Source organism: Ovis canadensis, chromosome 20 (assembly GCF_042477335.2).
Source record: "Ovis canadensis isolate MfBH-ARS-UI-01 breed Bighorn chromosome 20, ARS-UI_OviCan_v2, whole genome shotgun sequence".
In the NCBI taxonomy this organism is placed as follows: Eukaryota; Metazoa; Chordata; class Mammalia; order Artiodactyla; family Bovidae; genus Ovis; species Ovis canadensis.
Window position 1 is genome coordinate 55,402,207 of NC_091264.1, and position 19,189 is coordinate 55,421,395.

Here is a 19,189-nt window from a genome sequence, read left to right on the forward strand (position 1 = left end):
CAGAGATGACAAATATGATAAAGAGAAAGCCAACTGTGTTGTTTTTATTTTTTTTTAACAGACTCTGTTAAGCAGTGACATACACCTTGGTTTAAAGGTCTCACGTGGTACGAAACACTTGATGATATTTAGCAAAGACAAGGAGCCAACACCCTATGGCATTGATCTGGATTTTACTTTTTATAGTGGAGCCACTTTTCAGATCTTCACAGCTGCTGCCTGTGCTTTTCCCACTGATTCTCAACTATTCTTCTAGAAAGAAGGCACCAAAATCTCCCAAGAGAACACAGCTCTCCCAACACACCATGTAACTCTTCTCTGCTTCCCCATCTAGAGGGTCATCCCATCACACTTACCATGATGGTATGTTCTGGAAATCTGGACCGGACCAGCTTCACGAACTCCACAAAATGTTCTGAGTACCCATTGGCCACATCCAGGCAAATAAACTTAACCTGCGGCACAGCTTCCAGGATGTTGCTCATCTTTTCCAGATCATTCTTCCCACTGCCCGAACTCACGGCTACATGCTGTATCAAATAAACCAAGAGGCGTAAGACAGGAACGGTAAGTGGCATTCAGAGGCCAGACCCTGCCTCCATCCACCCTCCAGTTCTGGGGACAGTATCGTGCCCATCTGAGGTTCACCCTGATCATACACACAGCGAACCGGCTCAAGAAACCTGCGGCAGCAGAGGCAAAGGAGATTCCCACGGTCAGTTATCGAAACTGACCGTTGTCTTTTCCAACACTAAACTGCATATAAACGCTAAACTGAGTCCTGTGCCTTGGCCACACAATCTCATCCATGGCTTTTGTTTAATTTCCTCAAGCTTTCCACGTGGCCATCAAACCAGTCGATCTTAAAGGAAATCAACCTTGAATACTCATTGGAAGGACTGATGCTGAAGCTTCAATACTTTGGCCACCTGATGTGAAGAGCCAGTCTTGGGAAAGACCCTGATGCTGGCAAAGACTGAAGGAGAAGGGGATGGCAGAGGATGAGACAGTTGGATAGCATCATCGAGTCAATGGACATGAACCAGGGTAAACTCTGGGAGATGGTGAGGGGCAGGGAAGGCTGGCACGCTGTAGTCCATGAGGTTACAAAGAGTCGGACACGACTTGGCAACTGAACAACAACGCCACATGGAACGCAGAACCATGGAGTGACTGGTGCAATTTCTCCTCTTGGAGCAGAGGAGAGGCAAGGAGAATCAGGGTGGCCAGTCTGCTCTGGTTCCTCATGCCAAAGCTATGGCTGTTACCCTGAGCATCCCACTGAGATGGGGGTGGGAGAAGAGAGAGGGAAAGATGTCTAAAACCTCCCTGATAAAACTCCTTCCTGTTCTCATTTTTACTCCCAATACAACAATATCACAACATGCAAACTGTGCTCTCGCAGTGCAGGAGGTCCAAGTTCAATCCCTGGTCAGAGGAACTAGATCCCACACGATGCAACTAAGATCCAGTGCAGCCAAATAACTAAATATTTAAAAAGAGAAAGAGAGAAGAAAAATGACATACAAATGTTAACGTCTCCAACAAAAAAGACAAAATGTCCCAAAGCACAAGAATGAACGCAACTGAAAGGATCCTTCCTGTCTGTGCTGGGACGTGTTTCCATCTGATGCCGCCACCTCCTCCTCCATGATACCCTCTCCCCCAACCTTCCTCAGCACCCGTGCCTCCAACCCACCCCTCTGCGGCTCTCAAAATCTGCTCTGTGGGTTTTAGCAGTTTATGCCTCGTTAAAACTAGCCCGTGGGACTGTGCCCAGAGTTAGCGTCTCACCTTCTATGACGTGCATATTTTTCATAAATTTAAAATTTGCAAATTCAATATTTTAACTCACACCTCTAAACTATAAGCTGCCGGTGAGCAGCACATCTTACTATCCTTTGTTACTCTCCCCAAGCCACAAATCACAACGGTGTAGCTACACCCCGCAGACTGAGTGTAAACCTACTGGTAATGTGATACATACCGACTCCCACCTTCACTCCCCAGGACGGTCGAACTGGTGCCCCAGGTCCACAGGTTCTTTCCCTCCCACTCAGCTCTGCTATCTTTTTAATCTTTCATTTCTGTTCAAGTTTGGCAGGTGGAACTGGAGACTGGTTACGTTTCTCTCAGTACCCTTTTTAATGAGCTTTAACTTCGGTGGCAGTGGGGTAGTAAGTGGAACGATCGCCCTTGGTAATGAAAGCCACGGTTCTGATTCACAGCACACTGCTGGAAACTTACGCTCCCCAAACTTCCTCCAGAGGAGAGGGGGAGAAGGTGAAACAGAGATAATCCATTAGAATAAATTATGCCAAAAAGAAAAGACTCAAGTGTGAGCCAGAACTGTTTTACCTCTGAAACCACCTCCTCGCCAATCAAAACCCATACACAGCCACGGCACAGCAAAGAAAAATAGCCAGAAACTAGTCTAACTTCAAAATCAGTACAATATGAAGTCACTTTCCAATCCAGATGATCTGATCATGGAGGAAATCATCTCCAGTGTAGAGATGTCTCTTTGGCATGGATGTAGGACCACCAAGGGTGCCAGGATCAAGATGCAGGATCAAAGACTGGCATGTTCTATTGGGGCCTTTATTATTTTCAAACCTTTATTTTTTCTCAGTAACACCTTTATTGAGATCTAGTTACACACACTTCCTCTGTTTAAAGTGCACAATTTAGTGGGTTTTAGTATATTCAGAGTTGTGCAACCATCACCACGATCAATTCTAGAACATTTCATCAACTCCCAAGAGAAATCTCCACACCCTTTAGCCCTCACTCTCAACTAATCCACTTCCGTCTCTACAGGTTTCCCTTGTCTCAACATTTCATGTAAATAGAATCATATACAAGGCTTTTTGTGTCTGGCTTTTTCACTTAGCAAACTGTTTTTGAAACAAGAGTGAAGCGGGCAGGGCACGACCTTTAAAAGAATGACACAGACCAAGGACGCAACGTAAACGGTCACCATTGTTGCTCAGTTACTAATTCGACTTAGCACGTCACAGTGATGGTGAGCAAAAAGGATGTGTGCTTATCTTCTGTGAGAACATCAAAATCACAACTAGCTGCTGAGCAACCATGGACAGGAGGATGTTGGAACCCATCAACATAAACTGATCAGAATCAAATGCGTTCAAGATGGAGGACGAGCAGACCTCCACTAGAAACTGAGCCTCAGTACATGCTCACCGTGACACATCGGCAAGCTAGACGACACACCCACAGGCACCATGACAGTTCCAAGGCCGCCCATCAAGGACCAAAGAGTTGGCAGTGGCCCAGTTCCTGGAAATCTCCACCCCCTCACCAAAAAAGTTGGGATAATCCTCCCACTCATTATCCTATGAAATTACCCAAGCCATAGAAGCTAGTGAAAGTGCAAAGTTGAAAGTGTTAAGTCACTCAGCTCAGTCGAGTCTGATTCTTTGCGACCCCATGGACTGTAGTCCGCCAGGCTCCTCTGTCCATGGAATTTCTCCAGGGAAGAATACGAGAGTGGGTTGCCATGCCCCTCTCCAGGGGATCTTCCTGACCCAGGGATCAAACTTGGGTCTCCCACACTGCAGGCAGATTCTTTACCAACTGAGACACCAGGGAAGTGCCCCATAAAAGCTAACCACACCACATTTCAAACTTCCCAGGTGATGCTAGTGCTAAAAGCAACTGCCTGCCAACGCAGCAGATGTTAGAGAGGTGGGTTCAGTCTCTGCGTCGGGAAGATCCCCTTGAGAAAGGCAAGACAACCCACTCCTGTGTCCTTCCCCAGAGAATCCCATGGACAGGGGAGCCGGTCAGGCTACAGTCCAGAGACTTGCAAAGAGTCAGACAAAACCGAGGCAACTGAGCACTAGTGCCACCTTTCAAGTCCACTCTTGCCTTCTGAGATGGCCCACACCCTGCGGCATGTGTTCCTTTCAAATAAATCCGCTTCTTACCTATCTCTCTGGGCTTCCCAGGTGGCATGAGTGGTAAAGGACCTGCCTGCCAATGCAGGAGACATAAGAGATGTGGGTTTGATCCCTGGATCAGGAAGATCCCCTGGAGAAGGGCATGGCAACTCACTTCAGTATTCCTGCCTGGAAATCCCTATGGACAGAAGAACCTGGTGGGCTACAGTCCATGGGGTCACAAAGAGTCAGACCCAACTGAAGCCACTTGGCAGGCAGCACACCTATCACTCTGTCTCTCGCTGAATTCTTTCTGCAATGAAACATCAAGAACTTGAGCTTCATTAGGTCCTGAAACCCCAGTGTGTGAGATCAGTTGAAAGACTGTGGGTTTGCTTGGGTTTGAGTCCCAGATGTGTGTGTCCAAGTCCCAGTTTGAGGTGAACAGTTTCATTTCCAAGGTTCATTCATGTTGTAGCATGAATCAATACTTTATTGCCCTTCTTAGCTGAATATTCCGCCCTATGTGTATACTAGGTTTTGTTTGTTCATCAGCTGATGGGCACTTGGGTTGTCTCCACCATTTGGCTACCATGAAGAGTGCTACTATGAATATCTGTGTGGGCTTCCCTGGTGGTTCAGATGGTAAAGAATCTGCCTGCAATGCGGGAGACATGAGAGACCGGGGTTTGATCCCTGGGTTGGGATGATCTGCTGGAGGAGGGCACAGCAATCCACTCCAGTATTCTTGCCTGGAGCATCCTCAGGGACAGAGGACCCTGGTGGTCTGTAGTCCATGGGCAATATCCGTGTATAAGATTTTGTGTGAACATATATTTTTATATCTGTTAGGTCTATTCTAGGAATAGAATTGTTAGGTGATATGGTAACTCCTATGCTGAACCTTCTGAGAAAATGCTGAACTGTCTTCCAAAGCAGCGGCACCATGTTACATTCCCACCAGCATGGCAGAGGCTTCCAACTGCTGCACCAACACTTTGTGCTATCTGCCTTTCTCACTAAAGTCATCCTGGAGAGCATACTGTTTATTCTGCTCCATCATATTCAGCTCCAATTATAACTTATTATAATTAGATGTTTCTGTCTAGATAAAAGGCATGTTTGGAATGGACTCAATCCCTGGCAGGACTGACCTTGCTGGGACCTCCGCAAGCTCTCATGACAAAACACTGCACTTTCCAAGGGGAAAAAATATGTTTCTTATAGGTAAATCATCATATTTTTAAAAAGGAGTACAGAACAGGTTTCCTTGGCAAATTCCTAACAACAATCAAGGGCTGGGGATTCACTATTGCCTTCCCCAATTTCTCCCTGGGACTGTGTGTCTGTTGTTATTGTTCAGTTGCTAAGTTGACCACAGGGCACCAGGCTTCCCTGTCTTTCACTATCTCCTGGGAGTCTGTGTGTCTATCTGCTGCCAACTCAAATCCTTTTGACTATCCTTTCCTTTCCTGGGCAACAAAGGTCATTTATAACCAGGGTAGAGTCTTACCTGCAGGCATTCTGGGTGATTAGCTGCAAAGAGCTTCCAGTCATCCAGGGTATAATGCTTGTGAATCGCTGTAAACATGGAGTGCTAGGAAACAAAACAGAAAGGCACCTTTAGGACGAGAAGCCAAGGGAACCCTGCCCCGCCTTCCTCCATATGGCGAGGTTAAACCACCAAGACAAAACCATCCAGTGTTCCAGCCATTCATGCTTCACTTGCTTTGAATCTGCTCCGAGGAGCCCCAAACAGAGGAAGGTGTAACCAGGGAAATCACAGGACCGTGTTTTCCATTCTAATCTCATCAGCCAACACAGCATTCAAGATTTAGGAGGCAATGCCAGGAGGCAGGGGTGGGAGAGGATGAGGGAGGGTTCTGAGAGCCCTGGTCCAGCCCACATGTGACAGGCCAAGAGCAGCACAGAGGGCTGGTCTCCTGCTAGTCAGCAGCACAGTCCGAAGGCAAAGTGATGCTTCTTCTTCTTGTTCAGTGGCTATGTTGTGTCTGACTCTTTGTAGCCCCATGGACTGCATCATGCCAGGCATTCCTGTCCACTCTCTCCCAAAGTTCGCTCAAACTCATGTCCATTGAGTTGGTGATGCCATCCAACCATCTCATCCTCCTCTGTTGCCCCCTTCTGCCCTCAATCTTTCCCAGCATCAGGGTCTTTTCCAATGAGTCAGCTCTTCACAGCAGGTGGCCAAAGTATTGGAGCTTAGTGATGCTTAGTCAACCCAAAAGAAACTCAGCTTCTACCTGAAAGCTTCTCTTTGTGTTCATGACCAAAACATTTCCTGCTAAAAGCTAAACCCATCGGGCAGCTGGTATTCTTGAGGGAAGGAAGTACATAAATCGTAATTCTAAAACTATGACCATCAACCAAGCAAGGGTTTACTGAACATTTATTTTGCACAAGAACTTCACATACGTTATTTCATGTACTTCTCAGAACTTTGTACAACAGCAGTAACTTCGTGGGCAAAGATGGGACTTAAGAAACTTACATTTAAGAAATTTAACAACTGCTTGGCCAAAAAGGGGGCAAAGGACAGATTCAAACTCAAATCTGAATGCAGAACCCAGGCTCCTCCTCCTCCTATATAGGGGCCTCACTCCAAGCTTCTCTTAGTCTCTCCCCCATTGAAAAATTCTCTGACTTTACTGATGCAAGGAACTAACTCAGCATTCTAGAAATGGAAAATTCATAGGACCCACACATGATTAGTTATTTCAATGAACACTGTCTCATTTATGGAAAGTCTTTCCTGTGCAAATGGGAAGAGCCTAGCAAGTTCTGTTTCTCATGAAACAGTAATCTGATATGTGAATTAATCAGGGCTATTAATCGCTCCCTGATTCCATGCACTTTTACACAAATACATAATTCATGAAGAGCAATGGCTGATCACAGCAGAGTGAGGGAAAGATAGGGAGAAAAAAAAAACCCACAAATTTCTTTTCCAATTAAATTGTTAGCCTCCGGCCCAAAGCTCAATGGGGGCTGAGGGCGGACAGACAATGCAACTGATCCTGGCCTCAGACCTCAGGCAGACCACCCCCTTCACTATTTGGTGAGTTCATAATTTGTTGAAAATCTTCCTTCTAATCACTGGCTAATAATGAATCCCAGCACCTCCTGAGGTTAGACTTGCTGCCCACAGCAAGAAGCTCTTTCAACTAATTGGATTTATCTTTTCACTTGGCAGGCATTGTCTATGGAAATAGATGCACAGACTCTGAGCATCAGAAGCACACATTTCACATCGATGATGAGTTAAGATGCACTGAACCTTGAATCCAAATGCAGACACAGATGTGTGAGATGAAGTTTCTGCCCACAGTAACTTTGCCTTTATTTTCCCAAGCCCAGGATACTAGTCCCTTTATAGGCAGAAAGACAGCAGCCGGCTCCAGGGACCTTGAGCTTATATCAGTACTATGATCTGCCAGTGTAAGTTGGGAGGCAGGTCCCTGATGCTGGAGTCAGTCTGGGTTTGCATCTCAGCTCTTTGTCTATTTGCCTAAACGCTTTGGGCCAAGTGACCTCTCCTGTCTGTCTCTGGTGGAGTTGTGACCACCTCATCCACATTCCATCCAGTGCTTGGCACCTACGGTTTCTATATTGTGATATAATAAATGCTACAGAGCAAAGTGATTCTGTCTTTTTAAAGGTGCTGTCGCTCTTCTACTAAATGTGACACTTCTCTAACACTGTAATATGGCATGACATCCAACTTCGTTTTGTATCTCTAATTTCCAAAACTATCACAGGCATTTTCAAGGAAGAAATGGATGCAGGTCTGAAACTGAGCAGGGTCCTGTGAGGCTCCTGGGCACAGCTTTTCAGTGTCCCCCGCTGCTTTGATTATAGGAAACAGCCTTCAGTCAGCCTCCATGACCTTCCCTGAGTTCCAACGGGCAGATTCAAACAGTTACTGATTAGGCAAGGGAGGCGAGACCAGCAAGCAACAACAGTGAGGAGCAGCCTGGGAGCAAGGTCCTGTTTCCCCATCAAAGGATACACACGACTATATCTTTGAGCTATTTTGCGGATACCGAAACACCTTCCAGGTGGCAGAAGTTAATGATTAAGGATGGTATGCTGCCCACCCTCCTAGTGGCTCAGATGGTAAAGAATCCGCCTGCCAGTGCAGGAAACATGGGTTCGATCCCTGGGTCGGGAAGACCCCTAGAGAAGGGAATGGCAACCCACTCCACCATTCTTGCCTTGAGAACGTCATGGACAGGGGAGCCTGGTGGGCTACCGTCCAGGGGCCACCAAAGAGTCAGACATGACTGAGTGACTGACACTACTTCTCATAGTGCCCACAAGCCTGTAGACCGCAGACAGCTAGACCTGAAGGTTGAAAACACTGACTCCTACTTACCTTACCACTGACCCATCAGAGGAATGTCTGAGAGCTGATCACACCCTCTTTGAACAATTACTACAAAACTTGTCACTATCATCCCCAAGTGCAGACACACAGTTTTGAATTCATTAGTCCATCGTGTCCCCCTCTGCCTGGCAAAGCAATGAGTATGTTAGTCGCTCAGTCATGTCCGACTCTTTGTGACCCTGTGGACTATATATAGCCCCCAGGCTCCTCTGTCCATGGGATTCTCCAGGCAAAAATACTGGAGTGGATTGCCATTTCCTTCTCCAGGGGATCTTCCTGACCCAGGGATTGAACCCAAGTCTCCTCCATTGCAGGTAGATTCAATGGCAAAGCAATAAAGCTATCCTTTTCTACTTCACCCAAAACTCCCCATCAAGGGATACACACGACGATATCTTTGAGCTATATTGCAGATACTGAAACACCCTCCAGGTGGGAGAAGTTAATGATTAAAGATGGTATCTGAGATTTGACTGGCACCAATGTACAAAGAAGCTGAGCTTTGGGCATCAGATCTAGACCATCTCATTGAATGTGAAGTCCAGACTCTACCCACCTTCTGATGGAAGAGAGAAAAAGAAGGGCTTCCAACAACAATCAGACTCAGAACCAATTAGTTTGGCCAAAGTGAGTGACCTGAAATGTCTCACTTTTCTCCTCTCCGCTATGTATGACAACCTGTCCAGTGTGAGCACCAGAGGGAAAAAGCCCACCGTCCTACCTGTGACATCACCACTGCCATCTCAAACGTCCCCACGGTGTCCATGTTGGCCACAATGATGGGAATCCCCGAGTAGGTCTGCTTCGAGTTCCGAAATGTGAAGGTTCGCTCAAGGTCCACCTATTGCAAGAGGGAAAAGAAGTCCTTGGTTCTTTATGTGATTGGGGCAGAATTTCTAGAGTTTGCAGTGAATGAAAAGACACGAAGGAAGTGTATGTCCCTGGGTCCTCTTAGGGGTTGGGCCAGGGGTTCCAAATACAAGCGAGTCCCTGAGGAAATGGAATCATGGGTTGTTATCCCGGTGCAAAAATAGAACCCAGCTCCTTGCGATCCTCAAGAAACCAGGACAAGGCACTGCATGTTCTGCCATCAAGCCTAGCCTCCAAATTGGAAGCTCTCTCCTTCCCATCCCCCTCCACCTTCTGTCCCCAGCCTGCTTCATGCCAGCCTCAAACACCACACACAAGTCACTGTTCTCCACTTCTGGAGGGACAGTTCCCCTTCTGGGAAAATCCACTCCAGTCTTCCCTGCCATTCAAGACCCTCCCTTTAATTCCCACCTTTGGAGAGAACCAGGCACGTCACCTTCACCCGGTAGTCAGCAACCCCCATTAATCCCCTTGCCTTCAACCTTCTCCACTGTTTCATGACTACCAGCATCTTTCAAAGATAGCCACGACTGTGCACATAACCACTGGTTTCTGATTTGCAAATGCAGCTCCAATTCTACCCTAATTCCAGCTTCAGGGTATTTATGACTAACTCAAGTGATCGAGAATCCAGAACGAGAGCTAAGCCAGGAAGGCGGGCTCAGCAAAAGCAGTGAGTAGGGCCAGGTGTTCGCCAAGAGCTGCTGCTGCTAAGTCACTTCAGTCATGTCCGACTGTGTGTGACCCCATAGACGGCAGCCCACCAGGCTCCCCCGTCCCTGGGATTCTCCAGGCAAGAACACTGGAGTGGGTTGCCATTTCCTTCTCCAATGCATGAAAGTGAAAAGTGAAAGGGAAGTCGCTCAGTCGTGTCCGACTCTTCGCAACCCCATGGACTTCAGCCTACCAGGCTCCTCCGTCCATGGGATTTTCCAGGCAAGAGTCCTGGAGTGCGGTGCCATTGCCTTCTCCACGCCAAGAGCTAGCAGAATTTAAATCATGGCCTCAACGTTGGCCAGATCTCCGGCTGCCATACAAAGGCAGCCACGTATGTGCCCAGATGCAATGCTCATCCTATGCCTGCTCTTATCTAAGTGCTCTGCTCTTATCTAAGGACCCCCCAGCACACACACACACACACCACCATAGGCTCCACTTCCCAGGCTGGTTTCTGGCTGGGTTTGGCCAATGGGGTCACTGGTGGGGCAAGGGAGGAGACAGGCCTGGGTCCAAGCAGAGTAGTTCTGCAGACCCCCTTGGCCATGGCCTGCCAGATTGTGGTTCTAGCTCACAGAGTGATCCCAGGCCTTGGGACCCTCCCCTTTGGAAGTGGTTTCTCTGCAACCAATCTCTGAGGTCCCTCATATCCCCTCTGGCATCTCCGCTGAGCCATGCTGCCTCGTATTAAATTTCCTGTTTTAAATATTCAGTCCTGTTTCCTCAGTTGGACCCTGTGGGACACAGCCCGCACGGAAGCAAGGGGGCGCTTCCCCAAGGAGAACTGGCAGCACAAACCCAGGTGTGAATCTTAAGCTGCTGCAAGAATCTGGACCTCCATTAATCCTGGCTTACTAAGGACCATGGCAATAATCATTTCCTACCAGTGTTTATCTAGAGCCTTTTATTTTTCGTTGGAAGTAACTTTCTATTTTTTTTATTTTTTAATAAAAATTGCTTTACACTGTTGTGTTGGCTTCTGCCATACAATGTGAATCAGGCATAATTATATTGTCCCTCCCCTCATCCATCCCATCCTTCTGGGTCATCACACAGTGCCAGGCTTAGCTCCATGTTATACAGCAATTTCCCACTAGCTATCTGGGTGATAGTCTCCAGAGCAGGAGACTCTGGTTTGATTCCTGGGATGGGAAAATCCGCTGGAGAAGGGATAGGCTACCCACTCCAGTATTCTTGGGCTTCTCTTGTGGCTTAGCTGGTAGAGAATCTGCCTGGAATGCAGGAGACCTAGGTTCAATCCCTGGGTTGGGAAGATCCCCTGGAGAAGGAAACGGCAACCTGCTCCAGTATTCTTGCCTGGAGAATCCCATGGGCAGAAGAGCCTAGTGGGCTACAATCTACGGGGTTGCAAGAGTTGGACACAGCTTAGCAACTAAACCACCACCACCACCAGTGTATACACGTCAATGCTTTTTCTTTTTAATTTAAATTTGTTTATTTTAATTGGAGGCTAATTACAATATTATATTGGTTTTGCCATACATCAACATGAATCCGCCATGGGTGTACACATGTTCCCCATCCTGAACCCCCTCCCACGTCCCTCTCCATCCCATCCCTCTGCTTCATCCCAGTGCAACAGCCCCAAGCATCCTGCATCGAACCTAGACTGGCAATTCATTTTTTATATGATATTATACATGTTTCAATGCCATTCTCCCAAATCATCCCACCCTTGCCCTCTCCCACAGAGTCCAAAAGACTGTTCTATACATCTGTGTCTCTTGTTCTCTCGCATACAGGGTTATCGTTACCGTCTTTTTAAATTCCATATATATGCGTTAGTATACTGTATTGGTGTTTTTCTTTCTGGCTTACTTCACTCTGTATAATAGGCTCCAGTTTCATCCACCTCATTAGAACTGATTCAGATGTATTCTTTTTACTGGCTGAGTAATACTCCATTGTATATATGTACCACAGCTTTCTTATCCATTCGTCTGCCGACAGACATCTAGGTTGCTTCCATGTCTTGGCTATTATAAACAGTGCTGCGATGAACACTGGGGTACAGGTGTCTCTTTCCATTCTGGTTTCCTCGGTGTGTATGCCCAGCAGTGGAATTGCTGGGTCATAAGGCAGTTCTATTTCCAGTTTTTTTAAGGAATCTCCACACTGTTCTCCATAGTAGCTGTACTAGTTTCCGTCAATGCTACTTTCTCAGTTCACCCCACACCCTCTCCTTCAGCCGCTGTGTCCCCAAGTCCCTCCTCTGCGTCTGTGTCTCCATTCCTGTCCTGCAGATAGGTTCCTCAGTACCTGAGTCAGCTGTAGTGAGGTGGATAAACCTAGAGCCTGTTACAGAGTGAAGTGAGTCAGAAAAACAAATACCGCATAGTAACACGTACACACGGGATCTAGTAAAAAAAAAAAACAGTACCGATGAACCTATTTGTAGGAAGTAACTCTCGCTTTGCCATCAGCATGTCAAGACAGCAGGGGATACCTAGGTCTTTTGGCCTTTTCGCATCTCCTGTTCCTCCACATACAGAAAGCTTCCTGAGCCAATGAGGTCATCAACATGACGACATTGGCCTTAAACAGCATCAGCGAGGGGAAAAGAGATGCTGTGACTGCGGGGGCACTGGTGGGAGGCGCTCATCCCTTTCCCCCACTTCCTTTATGACCATGCTTGGTTCTACTTCAGTGAAGCAAGTTCAATCTGCATCCTGAAAGATAACTGATGGGAACTATTAATGGCACCCTTCTGGGCTGCTAATGGCCCTCTAACATTTTGGCTTCGCAGGCTCAGGACAATCAGGATTTCTTGGTCTCGAATTACTAATACTCCTTCCAAGAAGCATGGGAAGAGCAGCTACACTCTGCACCTGGCTGAGCTCACAATGGTATTTTTTTTTTCTTGGCACTCCAAAAACCTATACGCAGTAGGCAAAAAACTGTTCTCCATGGAAGAGGTCAGCCTTGACAATGAACTCTTCCCCTCATGTCTAGTCTCTTCCACATGGCAGAGTCTATGCAATCTTTAATTCTAGGAATGAGAAATAAAATATCTGCTCCGACCTTATGTACACAGACAGAAAGACACACAAACACACACCCCAAAACAGACCAGTTGTTTGCTGAGAGAAATATTTTAAATATCCTAGCCACCAGAAACTAAACTTGGCATTTAATCTGCCACAGCTGGTCAAAGCACCAAATATAGCACCTCCAAACCCCCTCTCTGCTAAGCCTGATTTGAAAGGGCACATAAAGTAATAAGCCACCCCTCCTCCACCTCAAAAATACACGTTTCAACTGCTCTTGCTTCCCTAGTGGCTCAGACAGTAAAGAATCTGCCTGCAAGGCAGGAGACCCAGGTTCAATCCCTGGGTCAGGAACATCCCCTGGAGAAGGGAATGGCAACCCACTCCAGAATTCTTGCCTGGAGAAGCCCATGGACAGAGGAGCCTGGTGGGCTATAGCCCATGCAGTCGCAAAGAGTCAGACACGACTGGGCAAACAACACACTTTCACTTTTATCACAGTCAGTCCTACAGCCCATTGTTTGAGGGCCCAAAAGTACAACCAGAAGCCCATCTACCACATTTCCACATATCTCAATGTCAGGAGCAACGTATAAGAAGCTGCTGCACAAATTTTGCTCTGTCCTCCTTCCTGGACAACAGTTTCATTAAGGGCCTGGAAAGCACTAGAACATGGCGTCATGGGAGCCAGTCCTGGCCATCTCCTCTCACACACATCCTTTTGTGTACACAGGGACACTTCAGTCTACCTGCTAACCTCCATGTCCACACGCCTATCCCTCAAACAGCAGTGACCTGGCCACTCTCTGAGATAGAGAGGCGAACATCTGAGCAGCATGGCTGGCCGCTAGAAAACACACCTGGGGAAGGCTCCCCACCCCCCACCCACCTGCCCCCTGCCCTCTTGCCCTGTGCAGGCCCTGGAATCAGTTCAAAGTCATCTGGGCAGGAAATCCAGGATCCTGAGTATCTAGAGCACGGCCCAGAGGGAAAGGCCCAGCCTTCAGCTCTGTCCAATGAGAAGGGACAAAAATGGGGTCTGAGGCAGGGGCCTCTTTTGCCTAAATCTATGGATGGTGCTGATTAAAGCAATTCTCTGTGTTACTTGGTACTGGTCTCACGTGTGGACTATAAGCGCAGGGCAATGCCTTTCCCCACTGTGGTCCGAGTGGCTCAAAAGGGTGCAAATAATTAATGTCTGGCTAAGGGTAAGGATGGGATCGTGTTTTGGCTCCCAGTCTTTCAGGGCAATGTGTGGTGGCTCCAGCCCAGCCCTCTGAACGTGCCTGGTCCCCTGGATGTTTCACCATCAGTTGTCAGGATTCATGGAAGCATGTGCAGTCACATATCACCACAAAAAGACAGTGCTCCACTGTGCAAAGGCTCCAGTGGCCAGCCCCCGGCACCTGTGTGCACATCAGAATCACGCATGATGATTCCCAAAATACACATGCTCAATCCGCCCCAACCTCATAAATCAGAACCTTTGTGATGGAGACACTGTATTTAGGAGTGTCTTCCTAGGTGATTCTGATGCATTCATGAAAAGCAAGCCTAGTCAAACCCTCCAGTGTTACAGAGCAACATTTACAGAGGCTGTTACAGTTGGAACTGTCTCTCCTCCAAAAGGCACTGAAATACCAACCAGTTCAGTACCTGTGAACATGACCTTTTTGGAGATAAGGTCTTTGTGGGTAATTAAGGTAAGATGAGATCATTAAGGTAGGTCCCACTCCAGTATGACTAGTGTTCTTATAAAAAGTGGGACTTTGGACAGAGACACACAGCAAGGGAGAATGCTGATTGATGGGGAAGGCAGAGATTAAACAATGCTTGCAGCCAAGGAATAACCAGGCTGTGCGTCAACAACCTGAAGGAAGGGGAGAGGCAAGGAAGATTCTCCCTCATAGCTCTCAGCAGGAACCCACCCTGCTGAAATCTTGACCCGGGGCTTCCAGAACTGAGAGACAATAAATCCCTGTTGTGTGAGTCAGTCGGTCTACGGTACTTTGTTACAGTGGCCCCAGAAAACACAGAGCCCAGGTAATAACACAACTGGCTCAGAGCCTGGAAGAACCCAGGTCTCCTTTCTTCCAGCCAACATCCTCTCTACTCCGCCACAGTCTTGCTCCTCTCAGGCCAGCCTGCTGTCCATTGAAGCTGGACCAGAACTCTCCGGAGCTGGTCCATTTCTCACCGGACCTCTGGTGAGAAAAAGACTACGGAGCATTTAGGAGACTGATCACTCATTGGGTTATGTCTTGTCTGTCCCAGCCCAAGGGACCAGTTTTCCGCTGCAAACTCCTTCACTGTCCGACTTCCAACATTATGGTTGTGCCGTTAGGTTTGTGGTTTTCTTAAAACATCTTACTAGCTTAAGGACAAGGATGGGACTCTGGAGCAAGGAATGGGTCCAAAAGAAGAAAATTCTCAGGCAGTCCGGGATGAGGTCACCCCCTCAGTGTGGCAGAGGTCTTGCCCAACCAACACGTCCCTTCCTCTGAAAACACTACCTAAATGCAGCCCTGTGGCCCTCTATTCCTGCGGCCAGAGGACTTGTGAAAACAGGAGCACAGACAATGGAGGGACAGCTGACAATGGCTATTGACGTGGTACAACCACAGGAAGGCCACCTGGGCTGTCTCCACTTGTACCCTTAGCCTCCGGGAGCTGATCTCAGGTTCATTTCATGTGACATTTGTGGCAATGCCCTGGCAGGAGCACTAACCTTGAGTGTGAGGGCACCCTGCCTTTCTCTCCATTTCCTGCTCACTTGCCTGGTGGATCCAGCAGCTGGTCCAGCTCTGAGGGAAGCTGCTGCAGCGATGCATCTTGTCAACAGTCACCAGGCTCCCCTCCCAGCCAGACTGCTATCACGGGGGCTGTTTGCTCTCCTGGCTCCACTCACATCTGCTCTAGGGCTGGGCTCAAAGTCCGGCCATTTACCATTTAGTTTCAAATTTACATTCAGATATCCCCGTGCCTGGGGGCATGCACTTCAGGATGATACCTGGTCGAACACGGCAAAGTTTTCCTCTGCCTATGGCACACTTCAGGCATCCACAGCCCACTGAGCACACCTTGAGAGGGGGTTAGAGGTCCTCCTAGATCCCTCAATATCAATGAAGCAGGCAGCCAGGTGATGAGGGTAGCCAACAGGCAGCTAAACCATGATGGTATCCAAATGGGCTTCCCTGGTGGCTCAGACGGCAAAGAGTCTGCCTGCAATGCAGAAAACCTGGGTTTGATCCCTGGGTTAGACAGATCCCTTGGAGAAGAAAATGGTAACCCACCCCAGTATTCTTGCCTGGAGAATCCCATGGACAGTGGAGCCTGGCAGGCTACAGTCCATGGGGTTGCAAAGAGTAGGGCACAACTGAGCAACTTTACTTCCTGCTGCTGCTAAGTTGCTTCAGTCATGTCCAGCTCTGTGCGACCCCATAGACAGCAACACACCAGGCTCTGCCGTCCCTGGGATTCTCCAGGCAAGAACACTGGAGTGGGTTGCCATTTCCTTCTCCAACGCACGAAAGTGAAGTCACTCAGTCGTGTCTGACTCTTAGCAACCCTTCTTCGACTGCAGCCTACCAGGCTCCTCTGTCCATGGAATTTTCCAGGCAAGAGTACTGGAGTGGGGTGCCATTCACTTCCTAGATCCCTCAGTATCAATAAAACGGGCAGTCTGGTGATGGGGGTGGCCAGCAGGCAGCTAAGCCATGATAGGAGCCAAATGGAAAGGCAATGCCAGTTAATCCAGGTTTCCAGGAGGGAGCTGGTAAACTCCCACAAACGTGGAAATCTGAAAACAATTCTCAAGGGCACCAAGATCTCACTGCTGTGTGTGCATGTAGATTGCAATGTATCATGGAAAGCTGGGACATTAACAGCTTCAGTCAGCCCAAATTATGAAACCAAATGACTCAAGACAACATCATACTATTCCCTGGAAAAGAGTAATTCATTCTAGTGCAGAAGGGGGTGACAGAGGATGAGATGGTTGGATGGCATCATCGACTCAAGGGACATGAGTTTGAGCAAACTCTGGGAGATAGTGAAGACAGGGAAGCTTGGTGTATTGCAGTCCGTGGGGTTGCAAAGAGTCAGACACGATTAAGCAACTGAACAACAACAGCAAACATAAATTCTGAATATTTTACCTTTATAAGAGGTTTCCTGCTTCAGAAAATACACATAATACATCCTTGCTTTAAATATATGATTTTTCTCAAAATAACTTTTTCTTTACTAAGTGAACCCAATATTTAGATTATTGCGGCCACCAAATTATTAGTCTGCCCCAAATCCCCACATCTTGTCTCAGTGTGGACTCAGGTACCAGCTACTGCTGAGACTTCAGGAGTCTGGGCCTGCCATCCAAGCTGTTCATTGTTCTTCTAAGTGACACAGTGAAGGGCAGGAAGAGAGTTGACCAATCCAGAGTGACAAGTGTTACTCATTCCCCACCTCTTCCAGTCTGGGCTCCAGCTGCCAACCCTCCAGCTTGAGAAGGTGAGTTGATTAGTTCTGATTATTGGCTAAAGCAGGAGGCTCCTAGTTAATTCAAACAAGCCCTCAGCTGGCAGCACCAGGCACTGCAGTCAGGAGTCCCAGCCGCACAGGCAGGCAGGCAGGCAGCCCAGATTCTTGCAAGGGGATTTATTTATGGTCCTGGAAGGGGGTGGTGGGGGGGGCCGGTGGAGAAACCTATGCTGGCTCAGCCTCCCCCTGTTTACATCTGCAATCCCTGCCTCCAGACACAGCAGTTTCCTCACCTTCCTCTCCAGCTCGAAGCCCCAAGCAAAGCCATCATCACACATATACACATCTCCAGGGGATTCTGCCTATCTGTGCAACTAGTTTATCCTTCAAGACTTGACCTTCCTCCTGCCCCCACCCTCTAGCTCTTTCCAGTCTGGTCTCCACCTGTTCCTCGGGCTTTGCTCTCATTATTAAGGCAAAATGGGCAAAACTGCCCCCACCCCTGCCCCCCAGCTGTCCCATTAGCCCCCACACCAGCACCCCAGTGTTTCCAGCTTCTGGAAGACTGGGTTGGACTCCAGCTGTTCAGTAAGGGGGTGCCGCCAGGCACAGGTCCCCAGCCTGTGCCTCCCAGAAGTCACTGAAACGCAGAAAGTAAACCCTGAACTTTTGCCCCGGAGTTTCCCTGTGTTTCAGACCTCCTAAAATAAATTCCATGGCTGGACCTGATACTAAAGCAGTCGGAGTTCTCCGCAGAGAGACGCTGCCAAAAAAATCCCCGTCCCTGTACACCTGGGCTCTGCTGCGTCCTTTTCACCCTATATGCACCCCTCAACCGGCCCCTGTCGTCGCCGTCACTCTTTCTGAATCAGCTGATCACTTGGTCTTCGCTCCTCTGGGGTTTAGTTCCGCTGTCCCTTTCCCCTCGCCGCCCCAACCGGACGCATTGAAGATTTTAGGCCAGAGTCGGACCCCTTAAGGACACCTCGGACCTCTTACAGACACCTCCTGTCCTGGCAGGAGACCAGCTGGTTTTCCCTCTCTCCGGTGGTGAGAAGAGCAGAGGGGGTCGGCGTCCCACCCACCCCTAGACACACTGAAAAGCAGGCGCGGTGGGCGCACAGTACAGCGGCTCTCACCCACCTCCCCCGCGCCACCCCGGAAAAAAACAAACAATCCCACACCAATGCGGCTTTCCAAGGGCCCCACCTCGGCTCGACTCTTGAGGCTGCTTCGCTTGGGTCGGAGCAGGACATCCTTGAAGTCCAGCTTGAGATCCGCATCTATGCGGGGCATGGTGCGGGCAGCGCGCTCGGGCCGGCGCGGCTGGAGCCCGCAGATCCTTCCTGCAGTACAGGCGGCGCGGGACACGAGCAGCGGGGTTTGCGGGGAGCCGGGAAGGTTAGGGCGGGCGGGGCGGGGCTCCGGCGGGCGGGGGCGGGGCCTCCGGCGGGCGGGGCGGGGCTCCGGGGGGCGGGGCGGGGCTCCGGGGGGCGGGGCGGGGCTCCGGCGGACGGGGGCGGTGCCGCGGGAGCGCGAGGGTAGAAGGCTGTGCCGCGGCGGCTGCTCTGCCCGCGCGCACGCGGCCCCCTTAAGGCCTCGGGCCGCCCCCAGCCGCTCTCGGCCCCGCCCCGCACCCCGGAGGCCCCGCCCCCAGCGGCGGCGGCAGAGGTGGAGAGCGGAGCCGGGAACTGACGCGGTGGCGACAGACCAGATGGACGCTAAGAAGTCTGCTCTTGTGACATTTCTGGCCGCTGCCCGCCCCTGTTTACGGGCTTGCTCATTGCGGTGACCAGTGTGTGGGG

The 19,189-nt window shown here is 49.1% G+C and overlaps 1 protein-coding gene across 2 annotated transcripts in view; it reads right to left on the reverse strand.

Annotated features, from left to right (window-relative positions):
• Positions 1 to 18,945, reverse strand: part of GMPR (guanosine monophosphate reductase) — a 60,530-nt gene extending 41,585 nt beyond the window's left edge. The window contains exons 1-4 of one of the 2 annotated variants that reach the window (XR_011251316.1): positions 18,594 to 18,796; positions 9,032 to 9,151; positions 5,416 to 5,499; positions 357 to 530 (exon numbers count right to left, since the gene is read on the reverse strand). Coding sequence is in view for 1 of the 2 variants with exons in the window: in XM_069563868.1 (XP_069419969.1) it covers positions 357 to 530; positions 5,416 to 5,499; positions 9,032 to 9,151; positions 18,594 to 18,680 (465 nt within the window). In the remaining variant the exon portion in view is untranslated. Of the gene's footprint in view, positions 1 to 356; positions 531 to 5,415; positions 5,500 to 9,031; positions 9,152 to 18,593 lie in introns of both variants that reach the window. The other variant, XM_069563868.1, reaches the window with a different exon arrangement.
• Between the last annotated feature and the right edge of the window lie 244 nt (positions 18,946 to 19,189).